We start from the raw sequence: 16,438 nt of genomic DNA on the forward strand, positions 1-16,438 counted from the left end.
TCTGCGCTGACTTCCCCACACTTTTTCAGATTTTGTGTTATATACTCCTATCGTCTTAATTATTCAACATATTTCGATAATTTGTAGATGACTGCAGTTGTCTCTAATGTATATTTATATACTAATCGACGAATAGGTTAGTTATATATTAATATACTTGAAATCAAAATAGATTCAATGCATACGAACAGGACTCATTGCCAAATGCGTGTAGCCGGTAAATAAATTTCAAATAAAAACTTAGTAAATTCATCATAAATCCATGTTTTGTAGCATAATATGTACATTTCAAACTGTAGCAAATATAACTACGTTAAAATAACTATAACCATTGAGTGTAGATAATTTATCACGTGCTCTGTAAGCATAATCTATTGGCGTCATACGGTTCTCACATTCCATACTTGCAAACATTTAAACAAATTTTATTGTTTTTTTATATCTCTTTTAACATTACAAACACTTTGTTTTATATATTAGTTATAATTGTAATTAATAACGTCTAATCAGCTAACATGTTTTAAGAATGACTAGAAAAAAAGCTAAAGTATTTTATTGTTGTATATACAAAACTCTTGCGGCTACTTTGCCGCGTTTGTCGATATCCGATATATAAAGTTACTATTATATTTATTTCACCTTTTTATTTATAAAACTCAAATTATTTTGTCAAAATTAATTGTATTCAATGTTTGCGCACGTTTATTGTTTCAATATTTCTGCAAATTAACGGTTGTAACCGAACTTGGTCTAATATTATAAGTAACCTCCCTATGAAACAAATGGCAGGAATATATGATTACATAAACTTATTTCTAAATTGTAATGGAATATTGAGAGAGGGAATGATAAGCTCGTTGTTTATGTGATGTGCCATACTGTTTGGCGTTAGCTTCCTCTATGAAGTGATTCCACCATGAATAATGATGGATTGTATATAATAATTAACTGGGTGTGTGATCGCTTGGCTTAGACTTTCCCTTGATTTCTTATTCTGTGTGCCACAGAATTTCGCGTGTGTACTAAATTATTAGTATTTTCTAAACTTGGCGAAACCAGGTTTTATAGAGATATGAACTATATATTGGCACACATCCACATCGTATTTTTTTAAGTTTAGTTCATTTATTATGTACCCCATACCCATCCTGTGGGCGGTAGTGGAAAAGGTTACAGAGGCACATCATAAAATCAGAGGCACATTGCAAAATCAGAAAATCATAATTTAGATGAATAGTTTTAAATAATTCAAATAGTAAGGTCATTTCTCTTTCTCGTAGTGTTGGTTCATTGGGGACAATACAGCTTCTCTCCCGTCTTGTATTGATCGATCAACTCTACGATCTGCTACTGCTATTCGCCACCTCGGAAATCAATATAAGGCAAGGAAACTACAATTAAGTAATTTTTTATTTATTGAGACGGTCGATGGTTTCAACCGCCTATCATATAAACTACATTAGTTTATATGATGAGCTTTGCAAGTTCAAGTTCAAGTGTGTTTATTGAGACAAGAAAAAGATACATCTCAAAGGAATAGCGTAGCTTAGGCTATTTCTACCCCCCCCCCCTCTACTTCAAGTCCTTCATTCAACAGTATTCCCACATTTCGTTAGTGGCTCTCATGTAAATTCAGGTGTTGCGTAATATGCTGCTCGACTGCGCTGACGTTGGAAATGTTGCAAACTTAACTATTAAGCTAAGATCTTGGCGATAAGTCTAATTTAATACGTTTATTATGGACCCCATGCGTATACTCATTCTGAGTACTCCCCTAAATATTCATCCTCTCGGACATATTACATAAGGTTACATATTGAGTTCAAGGAACCTTGGGGCCGTATTCTTTAACCTATACTATTTATAATTGTCGGGAGCTAATTACATACGGTTTACATTTTTATTAATAAGTACATTTATATACATTCATCATAATTGTAAGTTATTCGCTTCTCATAAATATATTTAGTTATTTATTTACCCGAAACGCTATGCGTGCTAGTGGCTTTACAAGAATGTCAAATCAACTTCATTTCTATGTTCTCTCTTAACCTCCAATTTACCTTCTTGTATATAAATAAATAAATAAATAAATAAATACAGCACGAGCTGTAGACGTGTGATGCAGAGTTGCCAGATCAAAGTAGCGAGAGCTGATGGTGCAAATGTCGCGAATTTGTATTAAAAGGAGCCCAATATTTCGTTTACCGACTGATACGGTTGTCAACGTATTTAATATATAAAAATGTGATGATTGGATAACGTATCAATACTGGCTGCATGAAACATAATTATGGGTGTGCATAATTTGTTGTTGTGAGGACATATGAACAATGTTCACATGTCTTCACAGTTGAACAATATTTATTATTATTGTCAAAAAAGGTATTCTTCTGCATCTACAGCCTCATTCTTATACAATGTACAATCATATTTTAGCATGCAGGCGATGAGTCACAATAACGTGGCTGAAGTATGTTGACCAGACCACACACTAGAAAGTGAAGGGACGACGACGTTTCGGTCCGTCCTGGACCACTTGAGAATGGTCCAGGACAGACCGAAACGTCGTCGTCCCTTCACTTTCTAGTGTGTGGTCTGGTCAACATATTTTAGCATCTTAGGCTCTCCATTAGCGTTCTTGACAGTTATTGCTCTGGTCCAAAATGACGATCCAAATGTTAGAATCAATCCCTCACAAATGTTGAACCAGTCAATGGTTAACAGTAGACGCCATTGGCTTTCAATTTTACTAAGCTTAAATTGGTTACCTAGAACTAATGGAAGTTCTGAAAATGAAATGTGCGTGCAGCTAAGCCATGTTCTTCACCTTTTTTTAAAGTTTAAAAAATAATGGGAATGCAATAAAGAAGCTCTTCGCAAGCTCTCACTAAAAATATATAGCATCTTTGTTCAACACTTTGAAGCTTTTCCTGTACTACTCACTAATCTATCACTATCAAGTTCAAGTTCAATTATGTTTATTGAGACAAGACAAAATACATCTCAAAGGAATAGAGTAGCTTAGGATATATCTACCCAAGGTGTACAAATACACAAATCACCATACAAGAATCTTACGGGCTATTCATGCCCGTGCCACCTCTTGGATGACTTAATCTATATCAGTCATCTTACAAGAATTCCATTTAACATTGCAGGTTAATATAAGAAGCACAGCATATAAGTGTTTCACTCTTGGGGCAAAATTCTTGTAGCTCCTAAGTATAATTACTACATCTTCATTACAATCCTCCCATGGTGGTGTGAATTGTCTCTTAGGTAGAGCAATACACTCTGTAATAATATCATACTTTATAACATTAGAACATAAGGTACTCATATATACTCTGTTCTTTATTATACATTGTTCTTTACTTCCCACCTTTTGATCTGAGAGGATTGTCATTAGCTCCCCCACCTCTCATTAATCTAATGGAAGAGGCTACATTTATCTCTGAAATTATATCCCCAATACTCTGCAGATTCAACTACATCCTCATTATCTCATTCATAGTATTTCTTGGGCATCCTAAGATAATTCTTATGGCTTCATTTTATACCTTCTCCAACTTGCCCATCCTACCTTTACCAAAACAAGAAATGACAGGCGCAGCATAATCAATAAGAGGTATACCTTTCTAACATAGTATCTGTGCATGGGGGTTTAGCCATTGTAAATTATCTTAAGCCCATCATCATCATGTAAATTATCTTAAGCCCAGCAAAAATCTGTTATCCTATATAACAAACTCTTTCTTCAGACAAAACACAGCCTCTGTGTTTAAATCCCAAAATATGCTTAATATATCCTCACTCCACACATTCTCGTGTGGTATTTACATGTACAAAACCTTGTTCCTACATGCCAATCCTGATCGGAAACTCTTCCTTGATAGGTGTAACAGAACCAGACATAAATATATCTTTGATATCCCCAGAGTCAGACTAAATCTGTCCAAACACATCATGAAAATAAAAGGACCCAGTCTATGGAACTCACTCCCTAATAAATTAAACAAAATTGCCCAACCCATGTTGACCAGACCACACACTAGAAGGTGAAGGGACGACGACGTTTCGGTCCGCCCTCAAGTCGATTGTCATGCTTCCCAACCCATGCTTCATTCAAAAGTAAAATCAAAAAGTACCTAATTACCTCCTCATAGTTTCATACTTTGAGCTTGAAACTCACACTGTATCTTTATTATGCACCCCACTGTATGGGGGTGAATAATAAATGAACTAAACTGAACTGTGCCTTCTAATTACTTTTTAATTAAGGACCTACCCGAAACGCTATATGCGTGTTATATATAGTGACTTTGTTATGAACTTTCACAACCTAATGTACCCTCTTGTATATAAATAAATGTATAAATAGAAGTGTTCGTGGTCCTCGGGTAAATTATTTTTTAATTAGCCCAAAAAGTCGCAAGTAGCGAGATTAAAAATTTAGGAGCGCCGGGCATTTAAAAGTAGCCCAATCAGCTACATTTAGCTTATTCTGAAGCATCACTTAGTGGGCCAGCCAGAGGCTTAGGGCCCGCGCAGGATTATCCCTGCTAAAAAGAAAAAAAAAAAAAAAAAAAAAAAGCTTAATCTGGCAGCACTGGTATGATGTGGCGTCTGCGACATTGTAATTCATATTTAGAAAAAAATAATATAAATGAATAAAGTTTCTTTTTAGCTTTCCTCAAAATAATTTTAGTAATTGAACTAAAATAATAGAGGGACAAATATAAGTATCTAGTTTGCTGTTGTATTTTTATAGATGAATCGCAAACAGGCGAGGTAAACAAGTCCACATGTGCAGCTAAAGTGAGGCCGTGTGGTGGTCCTGGTCATCTCTGCCGGCTATCACACCAGATTGTCAAGCCACGTACGTTTTCTCTCTATTTCTATATATAAGGAGTTCTCGGATCGAAGTATTTTTGCGGAGTTGATATATTTAGGTGGTTTGTGAGCTGGATTTGACGAGGGAAGTGGGAGAACGCGAGCGTGTTACTCGCCCCCCAAAATAGGTATTCTGTGGTTGGTCGAATAGGTATTCTGGTCTTGTATAAGGAATGTTTGAACTTGTTAGGAGCATAAATAATTTGCACAGTTATGGTATTTAGTTCATTAGACACTGGGTGATAAAGTGTAGATACATATACTATCCAGATGTTCTTAGCACTAACATTACTAGTTTTGCGCACTTATCCCAAAGCGATATGGAAAACTTTGAAAACATACAAAATGAAGCAATGACAATAATTCTTGGAGTCCCAAGAACTGCCAAAACATCTAATCTACAAGAGGAGTTGTCCTTCCCCAGTGTTAAGAGCAGAATTAAGGCACTGAATGCAAAGCTTGCAATTAAGATAGTCAGAGATCCCCATTACACTGATATTGCCAAGCAAAAACTGAGTTACAGGAGGAAATAGGAGAAGCAAAAAATGGCTTCACAGATCAGTGCTATCCTCAAAGAACTTCACCTGCTTGAACAACCCCATGAGCTCATGCTTGTAGAGAGGTTACCTCCCAGGGAGGATGACCTATGCAGGATTATCATCAATGAGATGACAATGAAAAAGTCCAACATGATACCACAGAAATGAGGCACAGGTATTTTGAGGAAATTTATAAAGCTAGAAATGAATTGGATCAAATCTACACTGATGGGTCATCGAATCCTGTCAATGGCAGGGCTGGTGCAGCATTCACTGTAATTAGGAATAATGCCTTTCAACGTGGAAATGAAGTAAAAGCTTGTATTGAAAACTATGCTTCTTCAGCTTGAGCAAACTGCCATTGTTATGGCATTAAGATTTCTGGAATGAAACACTAATGGTGCAGTGATCTGCACTTATTCAAAAGCAGCGTTATAAAGCCTTAATAAAAATCGGGCAGAATATTTTGCGATAGTTGCTGAAATCAAGAGAGCTGTGAGAGTACTAACTAATCAGGGAAGAGTCGTCAAACTTTGTGGATCCCCTAGTAAAGTCTCTACTTATTGTAATTTAGAAGTAATGACTGAGTTGTATTATTTCAGTCATAAAGTGAAGATTATTTCAGTCATAAAGTGAGGTATGACATGCTATTAACTTGGTCCATTTATTCATGGCTACCCTGCATGTTCAGTCACTGGATGGTATTGTATCAGACATAATCCACATTTATTTCCTAAGGTCCAGGAAGGGAAATAAGGGACTTGGGATTTTTTCAAAATACCTGTCCCTGTACTGTACAGTATATCAAACGAGCGATAGAAGTCTTTAGTGTCGATGACATACCCCTCGAAAGGGTGGGGCTTTTAAATCAAATCAAACATCTAAATCATCTCCAGGTGATTGGAGTAGTGAAATTATATACATTTTTCATACCCTTTTCCTATTGTTTATGAATTATTTGTGTGAAAATAAAAAATTTGCTAAAAATGTACAAGAGTATGAGGAAAATTCTTGCTAGTAATATTTGTGAAAAAGAAATTGTATACAAATATTGGTTTCTATTCAAATTTCAATACAATATAATACTAGTTGCTAATAATTAATACTTTCATTTTAAATTTGCTCTAAACTTAGAATAAGAGATTAAATTAGGGAGTGTGCATTAAGATATTGGGTCACAAAAACTGTACAGTATTGTAGGCTAGTGCATTGGCAAAAATATGACCACTTAATGAAAAAGTGAAAATATTTTTGAAGAATTATTTTATATACAGTAGTTATTTATTTTATCATCCCCTTGATGAGGAATTTGCAACAGATTAAACTTTGATGATCTAACTTTATTTGGCTATACTGTATACATTTCTGTATTCAGATAATTAACATTTACCAAAGTCTTCAGATCATGTTCATTTATTGAGAGAAATGATTGCTCCTAAATACAGTACTATATATCTTGTTGTGAATGTTCTTATCTGTAAAGGGACAAGTCTGGTGATAATAGACAAGATATTTATACAGATAACACTTTGACTACTGTGTTTACTCTTAAATACCCAAATAGATAAAGTAAATATAAGATTTCAGGTACTAATAGTCATATTAATCAGTTTAAGAAAGATTGTGCTCAAGTTTGGTCACACTCCCTAGCATCTCCCTAGACTGAAGGCACAGTACAATACTGTATTTATATAATTAAGGTAAAGTATTAATCTTTAATTTAAACTTGTGTGAAATAATGTCCTTTGGCTTTGGAAGAAGCTAAGGAACCATTCGGAAAGGAGCTTTTCATTGAACTTGAATGAACTAAAAAAAAATTTGAGTGTCCAAAGATCGCTGATATTAACCCAGCTAGAATTTCTGATGCAGAGACAGTTGGATTTTAGTGATCAAAATTCTGGTCCTCTACTGAGAGTTTTGGTGAATTATTCTGTTAGCAAACTTTTTCTGGCATTTTCAGATTTTTGTTATTTTGAGAAATATCTACTACCTTAATACAAAACAGGGTGGCAGCACCACAGCAAGGCATGCAGATCCTCAGCCCAAAATTTCTTGCATACACCCTGATATAAAAAAAATTATCCCAAAAGCATAAGCCAGAAAATTGCAAACAAACTTTGCTTTGAAAGGGTTTTTCTCAAGCTCGGTGCATAATTATTAAACTATATTATGTTGTTACTCTCAAAGTTATAGTCATAAATTTGTAGTTGATTTAATTAAATCGCCTATGAATGATTTGCAAAATCGAACCCTTGAAACAGGGTACCATCCACGGCATATCCTCCCTGCCTTTACCCCATTTTGGGCCTAATCAGATGTGAATTGATGGGTGGGGAGGCACAGAATACTGTACATGGTTACTGTACTGTACATGATTAAAAGGTATTAAGCACTCAGGAGTGTTCTAGAGCTGTGTAAGGATGTAACTGAAAGAAACGAGACTGCCGGTCCACTGGGAAATATAACTTGACGTATTGGGTATTGGTAGTGAACTAAGGGCTGACAACAGTACAATTACAAGATGGGAGTGGACTTTAGTTAGTAAATGATGTTTTACCTGTAAAGGCTTCATTAGATCTAACATAGGTAAACAAGGCTTTTGTATAAATGGGGAAAAAAAGAGGTTTTGCCCCTTTTACAAGCGTCAGTTCTGTGTATTACATTTATTAAAACCCCTATAGGTAAAAATGTTATCTGCAAATAAAAGTCTACACTTGTCATGATGGTTCTCTACATATTGATTATTGTTAGAAGAGCTTGCAATTGGCTGGTTTCTCATGCTATCTTGGTATGGGTCATTCGAGGAGTTTCCAGGCTCGTGTAATTTTGTTTACGAAAAAGCTTGAAAATAATTGCCTTGCATGGGTTGATATGTCCAGTTCATGTTATGTGCTCATTTATTCTAGTCTAAGAGATTGAATGTCTTTTCAGAATGCCGAAGGCTCCAGTACAAAAAAAATGCCGTGTGCACAAGGAGGTGAGCCGAGTATGCACGAAGGCAGGCGTGAAAGGAGCTAAACCAGCATCAGGTGTGCTTTCACAGGGGCTTGTTTTCAATACAGATTTAGGTCAACATATCCTTAAGAATCCACTTGTCATCACCTCCATGGTTGAAAAGGCTGGATTAAAGACAACGGACATTGTACTTGAGGTCAGTATTTAGTGGAGCTTTTATGTCTAGATTTGAAATACAGTATTCCAAATACATTTTTTTTTTAAGTGTAAGAATAAACAGTAAAGAGTTTAGATAATGGGACTGAAACTTGAAACTTCAACAGAACCGTAGTATATTTGTTTTCTCATATTTGAAGATATTATATGCACATATGTATCGCTCTTCTAATTGTGTAATTATCATTTGTAATAAATCTTAATTAAAGTTGAAAAATACTTTTTAGAAATATTGCTAACTATAATATTTTATACAAACAAAATTCACATACAATAGGTTGGTCCAGGAACAGGAAACATGACTGTAAAACTTTTGGAACGAGTCAAGCGAGTGATAGCATGTGAAGTGGACTCGCGAATGGTAGCAGAGTTACACAAGAGATTTCTTTCTACCCCCCTGCACTCCAAGCTGGATATTAGGATTGGTGATGTGTTGAAGGCAGATCTGCCTACGTTTGATGTGTGTGTGGCAAATTTGCCTTACCAGGTTTGTATATACAACTCTTGTTATTAGGTTTTTGGAGTCTAATGTTCAAGCCACAAATAAGGCATTAGTTATCTATTTAATGCATTTTTAAACCTTATCATTATTTTGTGAGAAAATTCAAGGTCATTTCAGTTCAGAAAAAAGATGAAGATCAGGGGTGTTGCCAATCAGCGTTAGGCATTTGATTTAGAGCTGAATTCGACCAAATTATTACATATGATTCACCGCCAAATAAGATTTCCTAACTTCATAGATAACATATAGGACTTCTTTTTAAAGGTTCAGTTGTACCAGAGTGATGTACAATTTGTTGAGGAGGAGGAATATGTTAAGTAGCAGACGTGGATTGAGAATAAATAAATTCAAATCGATATCTAACTTAACTGCAGACTATATGCAGAGATTATATACCTTCACTTAAAGGCATATATTTTTTATTAAATATCTAACTACAAATTAAGTATAATTGTATTAGATATCTTGTTTATTACTTAATCCAACTATCTTTGCCCTAAAGTACATGATTTGTATTAATATTATGAATGGTTATAAAATAAAAAAAAGTGTACCGTGTAATCATTCCTTACAGATTTCATCACCATTCGTCTTCAAGCTGCTACTTCATCGGCCGATCTTCAGATGTGCCATACTTATGTTTCAGCAGGAATTTGCTGAGCGTTTAATTGCCAGGCCTGGTGACAAGTTGTACTGCAGACTAACTGTCAATACTCAACTGTTGGCAAAAGTTGATCATCTAATGAAAGTTGGCAAGAACAACTTCAGACCACCTCCTAAGGTATAGATTTACATAGGAATATATTGTGATAATTAAATTTAGTTCCTTAGACTGACAGTGCCTTTACTCCTTAATCTCTAATTCATTTATGTAATTTGTATAGTTCAATCTGTTGAAAGTAATGGTTGCTTCCTAGGCTGTTGCAGTATGATAAGATATTGAGATGGTTGCGTTAAATCTTATGTTCCTTTGTGTATGTCTGTTACATACCATGGCTTGTCTCATGTTGCTGATAATACTTGCTACTTTGCTGTAACTATTAAATTTTGTTTATTTTAAATGCACTGTCATCATTTGGTAATTGGATTATTTTGCAGATACAGTAATGCATGCCTTGGCATAATTTACTTGAGAATACACCAGACAATTATCATACTGTAATTCATTGAATGTACCTCCAACTCAAAATATGTAGTTTTATATAAATGATTACAGTTTCAGATTGGCAACTAGTAATTTGATCCATAACTACTTTTTTATGTATTCAAGTCATGTTATTGCATAAGCTGCTAATGTAATATTCCAAATTGTTCATGATGCCATTCACCTCACACTCATTGTCTTTCTTAAACATTATTATTATTATCATCTTTTTCCCATTTGAATGAGAGGTAAGAATGCATAAATTGCATGGCAGTAGTAGTCCTGGCTGGCAAAAAATGTGAACATATCTGCCAGGCTGGTGCTTTCCCAAAGGTTGCTGCAATTAAATAATAAAGCTATAATAATGATATAATAAATATTATAATAAAGAAGAAATCCAGGCATGGAGCTGTAAGAAAACCTAACAAATTGGATTAGCTAGAAAAGAAAGATCCTTCCCTGCCAATGCCACATTGAAGATTGAAGAAACCTCCTCCTTGTCAAGCAGGGACCTTCAGTATGACTGCTATTTTCCCATGGAAAAAATGAGGATTGTATGTCAGGAGGAAGCAGGACACTGGAATGTCTGCCAGGAAGCAGATGTAAAACCAAATTTGAAAAGAACTGGGTTTAATTTTGACACATTTCCTCATCTCAAGCGAGCCTTCCATGTGACTGTGGAATCTTTGCTTGCATTGAATACCTTTATTTGTAAATAAACGAATATGCCAGCATTCTGCCATGTATGAAAACTTTTATGATTTTTTTTGTTGTTGCTGTAAAAACCTGGCAAAATTATGGTTTGGCTGTGGAAATGGTGATGGTAAGAGAATACCACAGCTGGTGCACAGCCAATCCAGTACAGAAATGACTGAACAGAGTCTGGAGGCACATAAATGACTGTAATGTGCAAACACTCATAGACATGGAATGGTATGAATGGCTGTCATTGTACCTGTGTTAAGCCACGATGTTAATTTTTGAAGTTTTCCAATTTTCTCCTCCTCTGCAGCTCTCTTCCTTCTCTGTGCTCCACTCAAAACATTACATTTCATTTCTGCTGAAAGGGTTATTCACCTGGAAATGTATATCTTAAATATATAGTCCTACACCCAGGATGTAGGGTTATATTATACAAGTGTGCTTGCAACAAGGCCTAAATATTTAAACATTCTGCTTCCATAATGAACATGTCTTATGCTCGTGGGGCCCATGCGGTAAAATGGCTCTGCTTGCACCAGTATGACTTGGACGGTTATTTAAAACGATCCTTGCTGTGCCTTTGTTAAATGTTGAATTGTCCTAGATGTACATGATGCTAATCATGGAGCTAGCAAGGTCTTGCTTTAGGGACTAGATGAGTTTTAGTAATCGGAAATATCTTCCATTAAGGTATCATCTCGTGCATAAGCAGTCTAGTTTGAACAATAGCACTGTGAAGACAGTAAGTCACAGTAACGTGGTTGAAAGCTAGACACCCAACCCACCCATCTGAAAAGAAAGTGATAAGGTTTCATTCCGTCTTGGACCATTATAAAGTTCTGTATCTCTGACTTAAAAGTGCCTTCCATCTATTGCCACTAGCACAACCATATCAAGTAAACCTATTTACCTGGTGGTTGTGTTTCATGTTAATTGAATACACAAATTGATTTTACATTTTAAATTTTTCATTACTTTTCTCTAATTTTAGGTCGAGTCATCAGTCGTGAGGATTGAGCCAAAGAATCCAGTGCCAAAGATAAATTTTTCAGAATGGGATGGACTCCTGCGGGTTGCTTTTGTTAGAAAGAACAAAACACTAGCTGCTGCATTCAAACAATCTTCTGTACTGCAGGTCAGTTTTTAAATTAGTTTAGTTATACCACGAATAAGTATTTTTGCAGGTACATTTTAGTTTTGAAGATTCATTTAAGGTGTTCAAGTTAGTCATAATAATTATTATTATTATTATTACCCCATTTCCCATTTTTATAGGGTGGGGAGGGTCACCAGCCTGGAAGAATTAGGAAAGTAGTACAAAAAAAGATTAAAGATACTCAAAAAGACATTCCATCCCATCCATAGAGATTAGGATACTGATATATAAGAGTTGTTATTACAGTAGAAGTTAGTTCATATTTGGCAAGTGTTAATTAATGTACTGTACTCTCCTTTTCAGACATTAGAAAAAAATTACAAAACTTGGTGTTCACTGCATGAGAAAAAGATTCCTGAAGATTTTGTTATGAAAGAAAAAGTAGAAGACATTCTGATTGATGGAAAATTTGACAAGAAACGTGCAAGGCATATGGATCAAGATGATTTCTTATCTTTGTTACATGCTTTTAATAAAGAAGGAATACATTTTGTATAGGTATTTAAATAGTACAGTATTGTGTAGGGAATATATTTTTCATACTATTTGCAAGGTCAACAGTTCAGGGCCCCTTGTCTAAAGGATACCTGCTTTGTTCAGACAGCCTCTAACTTGCATTAAGAATGGGGGTTGAATGTATATTTTTGTAAGCTTACAGATATTAAACGTCAAACTTGATGTTAATTGAATGTACAACATGATATCCAAGTGACAAGTTGACATACATGAAAACCTGTTTCCTGTACATTATCTAGATATTGCCATATCTTCATTATATGAAGCTTGGCACTCTTCTTATTTATTTATTTAGGTATATTATTTTTCAAATTATATTTATTCTGTATGCCCTTCCTCTTTCATGGCAACATGGAAGGTGGTGGAGGTGGGGAGGGAAGATTGCATGTTCCAATGGTCTGAAGGACAGTTGAGTTTGTCTTGTTGATGTCTGTCTTCTGGTCAAAGGAAAAGAAACAAGCTGTTTTCCATCCATCAGGGATGAGCTGTGTGGTCATGTTTGGCTGTAAGGCTGTGTCCCCTGTGTCTTGATTCTTCCTGTTGAGGAATAGAGCCAAGTTGTGTATCTAACCCACATTTTATGAGATTATTTGTTATATGGTGGCACTGATCTTTGTTGCAATGCCAGAGAAATTGTCAGTTGTATGTATCATGGTACCTTCCAATTTCTAAAAAAAAAAAAAGTAATACATTAAATACTGTTGCCAAAGACCTAAAACGAATGTTCTCATAATTACCATATTTTACTTCCTCCACATAGTAAGTCCTGAGGTGAATAGCCACAATACCCTTGCCTGAGTCAAGGTATATGTATTTCTGTGGTGAGCCCCAAAAGCTCCGTGGAGCCTCTGTGACTCTCCCAGAAAATGGCGTTTCATTACATTCAACGCTGTTTTTTTTTTTTTGAAGCATTAATTTTGCTTGCATCCAGATAAACTCCTAAAGTCACCTTTTGTAACAAACCTATAAAAGACATTACAGTTATATGTGTTTTTTCCAGTGGAGAAATGTTTTGTGTTTTACTATTACACTATTACAATCCCACAGACATTGCAGGGTAATAATGAAATTCCACATTACTTGCATTGTTTAAGGGGGGAAGAATAGAGGGCTAAGGTTTGGTATGCAGTGCTAGAATTTTGTTGTAACGTTTTAAACCTATTAAGTTTGGCAGGATTATATATCCTGTGTTGTTGGTATTTATTTAAAACATTGATATTGGTGCTAGTCAGAATGGAAGTCAGTTCTGTGACTTTACATATGTTAGTTCTTTGCCATCAAATAACTGGGTTGCTAATAAATGTATCAAATTTCATAAATACCCGGTACTGTATATATATTGTCATTTGATAATGTGTTTGTTGTCAACAGAAAAATGTTGAAGCTTGATTATTTGATGACAAGGAATAATGGATTAATGGCTCATGGTGGTAATATATCTGCAAATGTAGATATGTTCACCTTTTGTAGATAGCTAGCAATAGGAAGAATTCTCATAGTTATTGTAATTTTTTTAAACGTTTGACTAGTTTGTGTTGCTTGCAATTTGCATTAGTGTTATATGCCAAACTTTCCACAGTGTAATATTTATTTATATTTTGTAATACAATATAAGATTTTTGCCATATTTGAAGTTTTATATTATAGAGAGGGAACATATAAAAAGTAAAACAATTTAGATGAAACAAATTGAAAATGTTTTATTCCTTCGTTTGTTTTTCATGGTTAAACAAAACTGTTGTCATAAACTACAGAATGCTTTTAATCTTTCACTGAACCATAACGTGTTGTTTTTCCTATTACAGGAGTTGAGCTTGATATTTGTACTGTACTGTATTAGGAATTTTGGTTAGGATGAAACAAATTGTGCTGCAACAAGCTGGCTTATATCCTTAGAATTTACAGTTATTTTTCATTGTTTATAAGCCAAACTACTCTTATCTATATATTTCAGACAAAAGCTTGAAGCTTTAAAAGAAGGAACAATTAAAAAGGGTTTAGATGACAAAATAAATTAATTAGCAATTTACAAATTAATGTGAAATAGATCAATTTTGAAATTATTAATGCTATATGTAACTAAGAAAATAAAAGTTAATCATTGCTTAACACTTACTTTTTCTTGTCACAGCTAGAATTAGGGGATATGAGAAGTAGCATCACTGTGTTTTTGTTGAATTTTTACTTTATTGGCATTGATGTAACTAGCTTATGTACTCCAGTGACTTTGTTATGTTGTAATTTATGCCTGGTCCCAGGTATTGGAACTGATTTGGTTACTCAGTGCTATGTGTGTGAATATTGAATGTGTCTAAGTGCGAACTAGGGAGTTGTACAGGGAGATAGCAGCAGGACTTTTTTCCTTGAAGTCATCTGAATTTCAGTATACTAATCTGTTCATTAAGGAGACTGAACATAACATTAGTACTTCACATTAAACACACTTTCAATTACTAACAGCTAGTGCATAGCTAAACATGTCCTTCCTTCCTTCAGCATGACCTAGAGAAAACTGCCAATTGAAGCCTCAATGGGCCAATGAACTAGGACCAGATTACCTGGCTTCTCAATAGTAACTAATTCCCCTCTCGGCATGTTTATGGATAATATGGAAGGGTTGTTGATTCCCGTTGCTGGGAAAAGGAACCCTGCACATAGGCTTACCAAGGTTCCCTAGGCAAATTATTGACCTTTCCTAGGATGCAACCCACAATTGTTTCTAAACTGCTGGGTATCTATCTACTGCTTGGTAAACAAAGGCATCAGGTAATTGAACCTGGAACATTTAGGCTGTGACCCGATTACGCTGACAGCTGTGTAGGCACATATGTATGCAATACAAGTAATTCAGGAAGAGAACTGTTGAGTTCTTAATCAAAAGCAAAGGCAACCATTTCAGTTTTTAAATATAATTACTTATGAAAACTAATACTGATACTCGATAACAAGAAGGAACTGAGGATGAAAGTTTGTGTGTGGTATTAATCTAAGAAATGTTCATACCAACTTTGAAGAAATTCAGTTCAGTTCAACAGTTTTACAGAACTGTTGAACTACAACAGTTCAGCCGGTCAAATAACGTAACCAACACATATAGGGTTAACAACACTACAAACCAGACGTGACAAGGCTAATCTCATAGAAACTTTTACAATGCTGAACAGTTTGAAGGATACTGATCCAGACTACTACTTCTAGAGGTCAAATGTTAAACAAATAAGAAGCAACGGTTTCAAACCCTACGAATTACAATGCAGGACAAAAAAAACAGATCCTTTTTTTGCCCATAGGGTAATAAACCCGTGGAACTGTCTACCCGCCGAAGCCATAAATGCCAAAACACTGCTACGATTTATGATAGATAAAATCATCAGGATAGATGAGGGTATCTTAGACATGCAGTTTGCTTCCTGTTATCGTCGGGGCTACTAGAGGTCTCCACATATAACTATAAGGTATGAAGGATAGATGAAATTGTTTATGTAATAATCTAAGATGAGGTCTGATAAAGGTCTAGTCTGGTCTTTTGTGCCCTTTTGCGCTACCGGTATGGGGTGCATAATAAACTAGCCGCCTCTGGCGGCAACAATCAATCCCCATCAAGTAAATTCAGGTAAATATGAAATTAAACGAAAGTGACGACGTTTCGTTCCATCCTGGACCTTTAGCAAGTCTTGACTAGCAAAGGTAGGAGAGTCAGTATATGAGACAAGAGGGAAGGTAAGTGGAGAAGTGTATAATTGAAACATACGAAGGTCATTCCCTGGCGCAGTGTTGATTACGACCATCATTCACCCACTCACGTGACGTCC

General features: G+C 35.2%; 1 protein-coding gene across 2 annotated transcripts; it reads left to right on the top strand.

Annotated features, from left to right (window-relative positions):
- Positions 1-4,783: 4,783 nt before the first annotated feature.
- On the top strand, positions 4,784-14,735 carry LOC123768661 (dimethyladenosine transferase). 2 transcript variants are annotated; one of them, XM_045759321.2, is made up of 6 exons: positions 4,784-4,882; positions 8,367-8,586; positions 8,884-9,093; positions 9,683-9,889; positions 11,946-12,089; positions 12,414-14,735. In XM_045759321.2, the coding sequence occupies exons 2-6, from the start codon at positions 8,368-8,370 to the stop codon at positions 12,606-12,608; spliced, it is 975 nt and encodes a 324-aa protein (XP_045615277.1). In that variant the 5' UTR covers positions 4,784-4,882; position 8,367; the 3' UTR covers positions 12,609-14,735. The 2 variants fall into 2 exon arrangements, with proteins under 2 accessions (XP_045615277.1, XP_045615276.1); XM_045759320.2 differs by lacking the exon at positions 4,784-4,882 and adding an exon at positions 6,999-7,135.
- Positions 14,736-16,438: the final 1,703 nt, after the last annotated feature.

Source organism: Procambarus clarkii, chromosome 83, assembly GCF_040958095.1.
Source record: "Procambarus clarkii isolate CNS0578487 chromosome 83, FALCON_Pclarkii_2.0, whole genome shotgun sequence".
Classification (NCBI taxonomy): Eukaryota; Metazoa; Arthropoda; class Malacostraca; order Decapoda; family Cambaridae; genus Procambarus; species Procambarus clarkii.

What these genes read in the sequence shown, in the direction of transcription:
- LOC123768661 (XM_045759321.2), top strand. Translation starts at nt 8,368, where the DNA reads ATGCCGAAGGCTCCAGTACAAAAAAAATGCCGTGTGCACAAGGAGGTG. An exon ending in CAACGGACATTGTACTTGAG is followed by an intron (nt 8,587 to 8,883) that starts GTCAGTATTTAG and finishes CACATACAATAG; the next exon opens with GTTGGTCCAGGAACAGGAAA. An exon ending in TGGCAAATTTGCCTTACCAG is followed by an intron (nt 9,094 to 9,682) that starts GTTTGTATATAC and finishes CATTCCTTACAG; the next exon opens with ATTTCATCACCATTCGTCTT.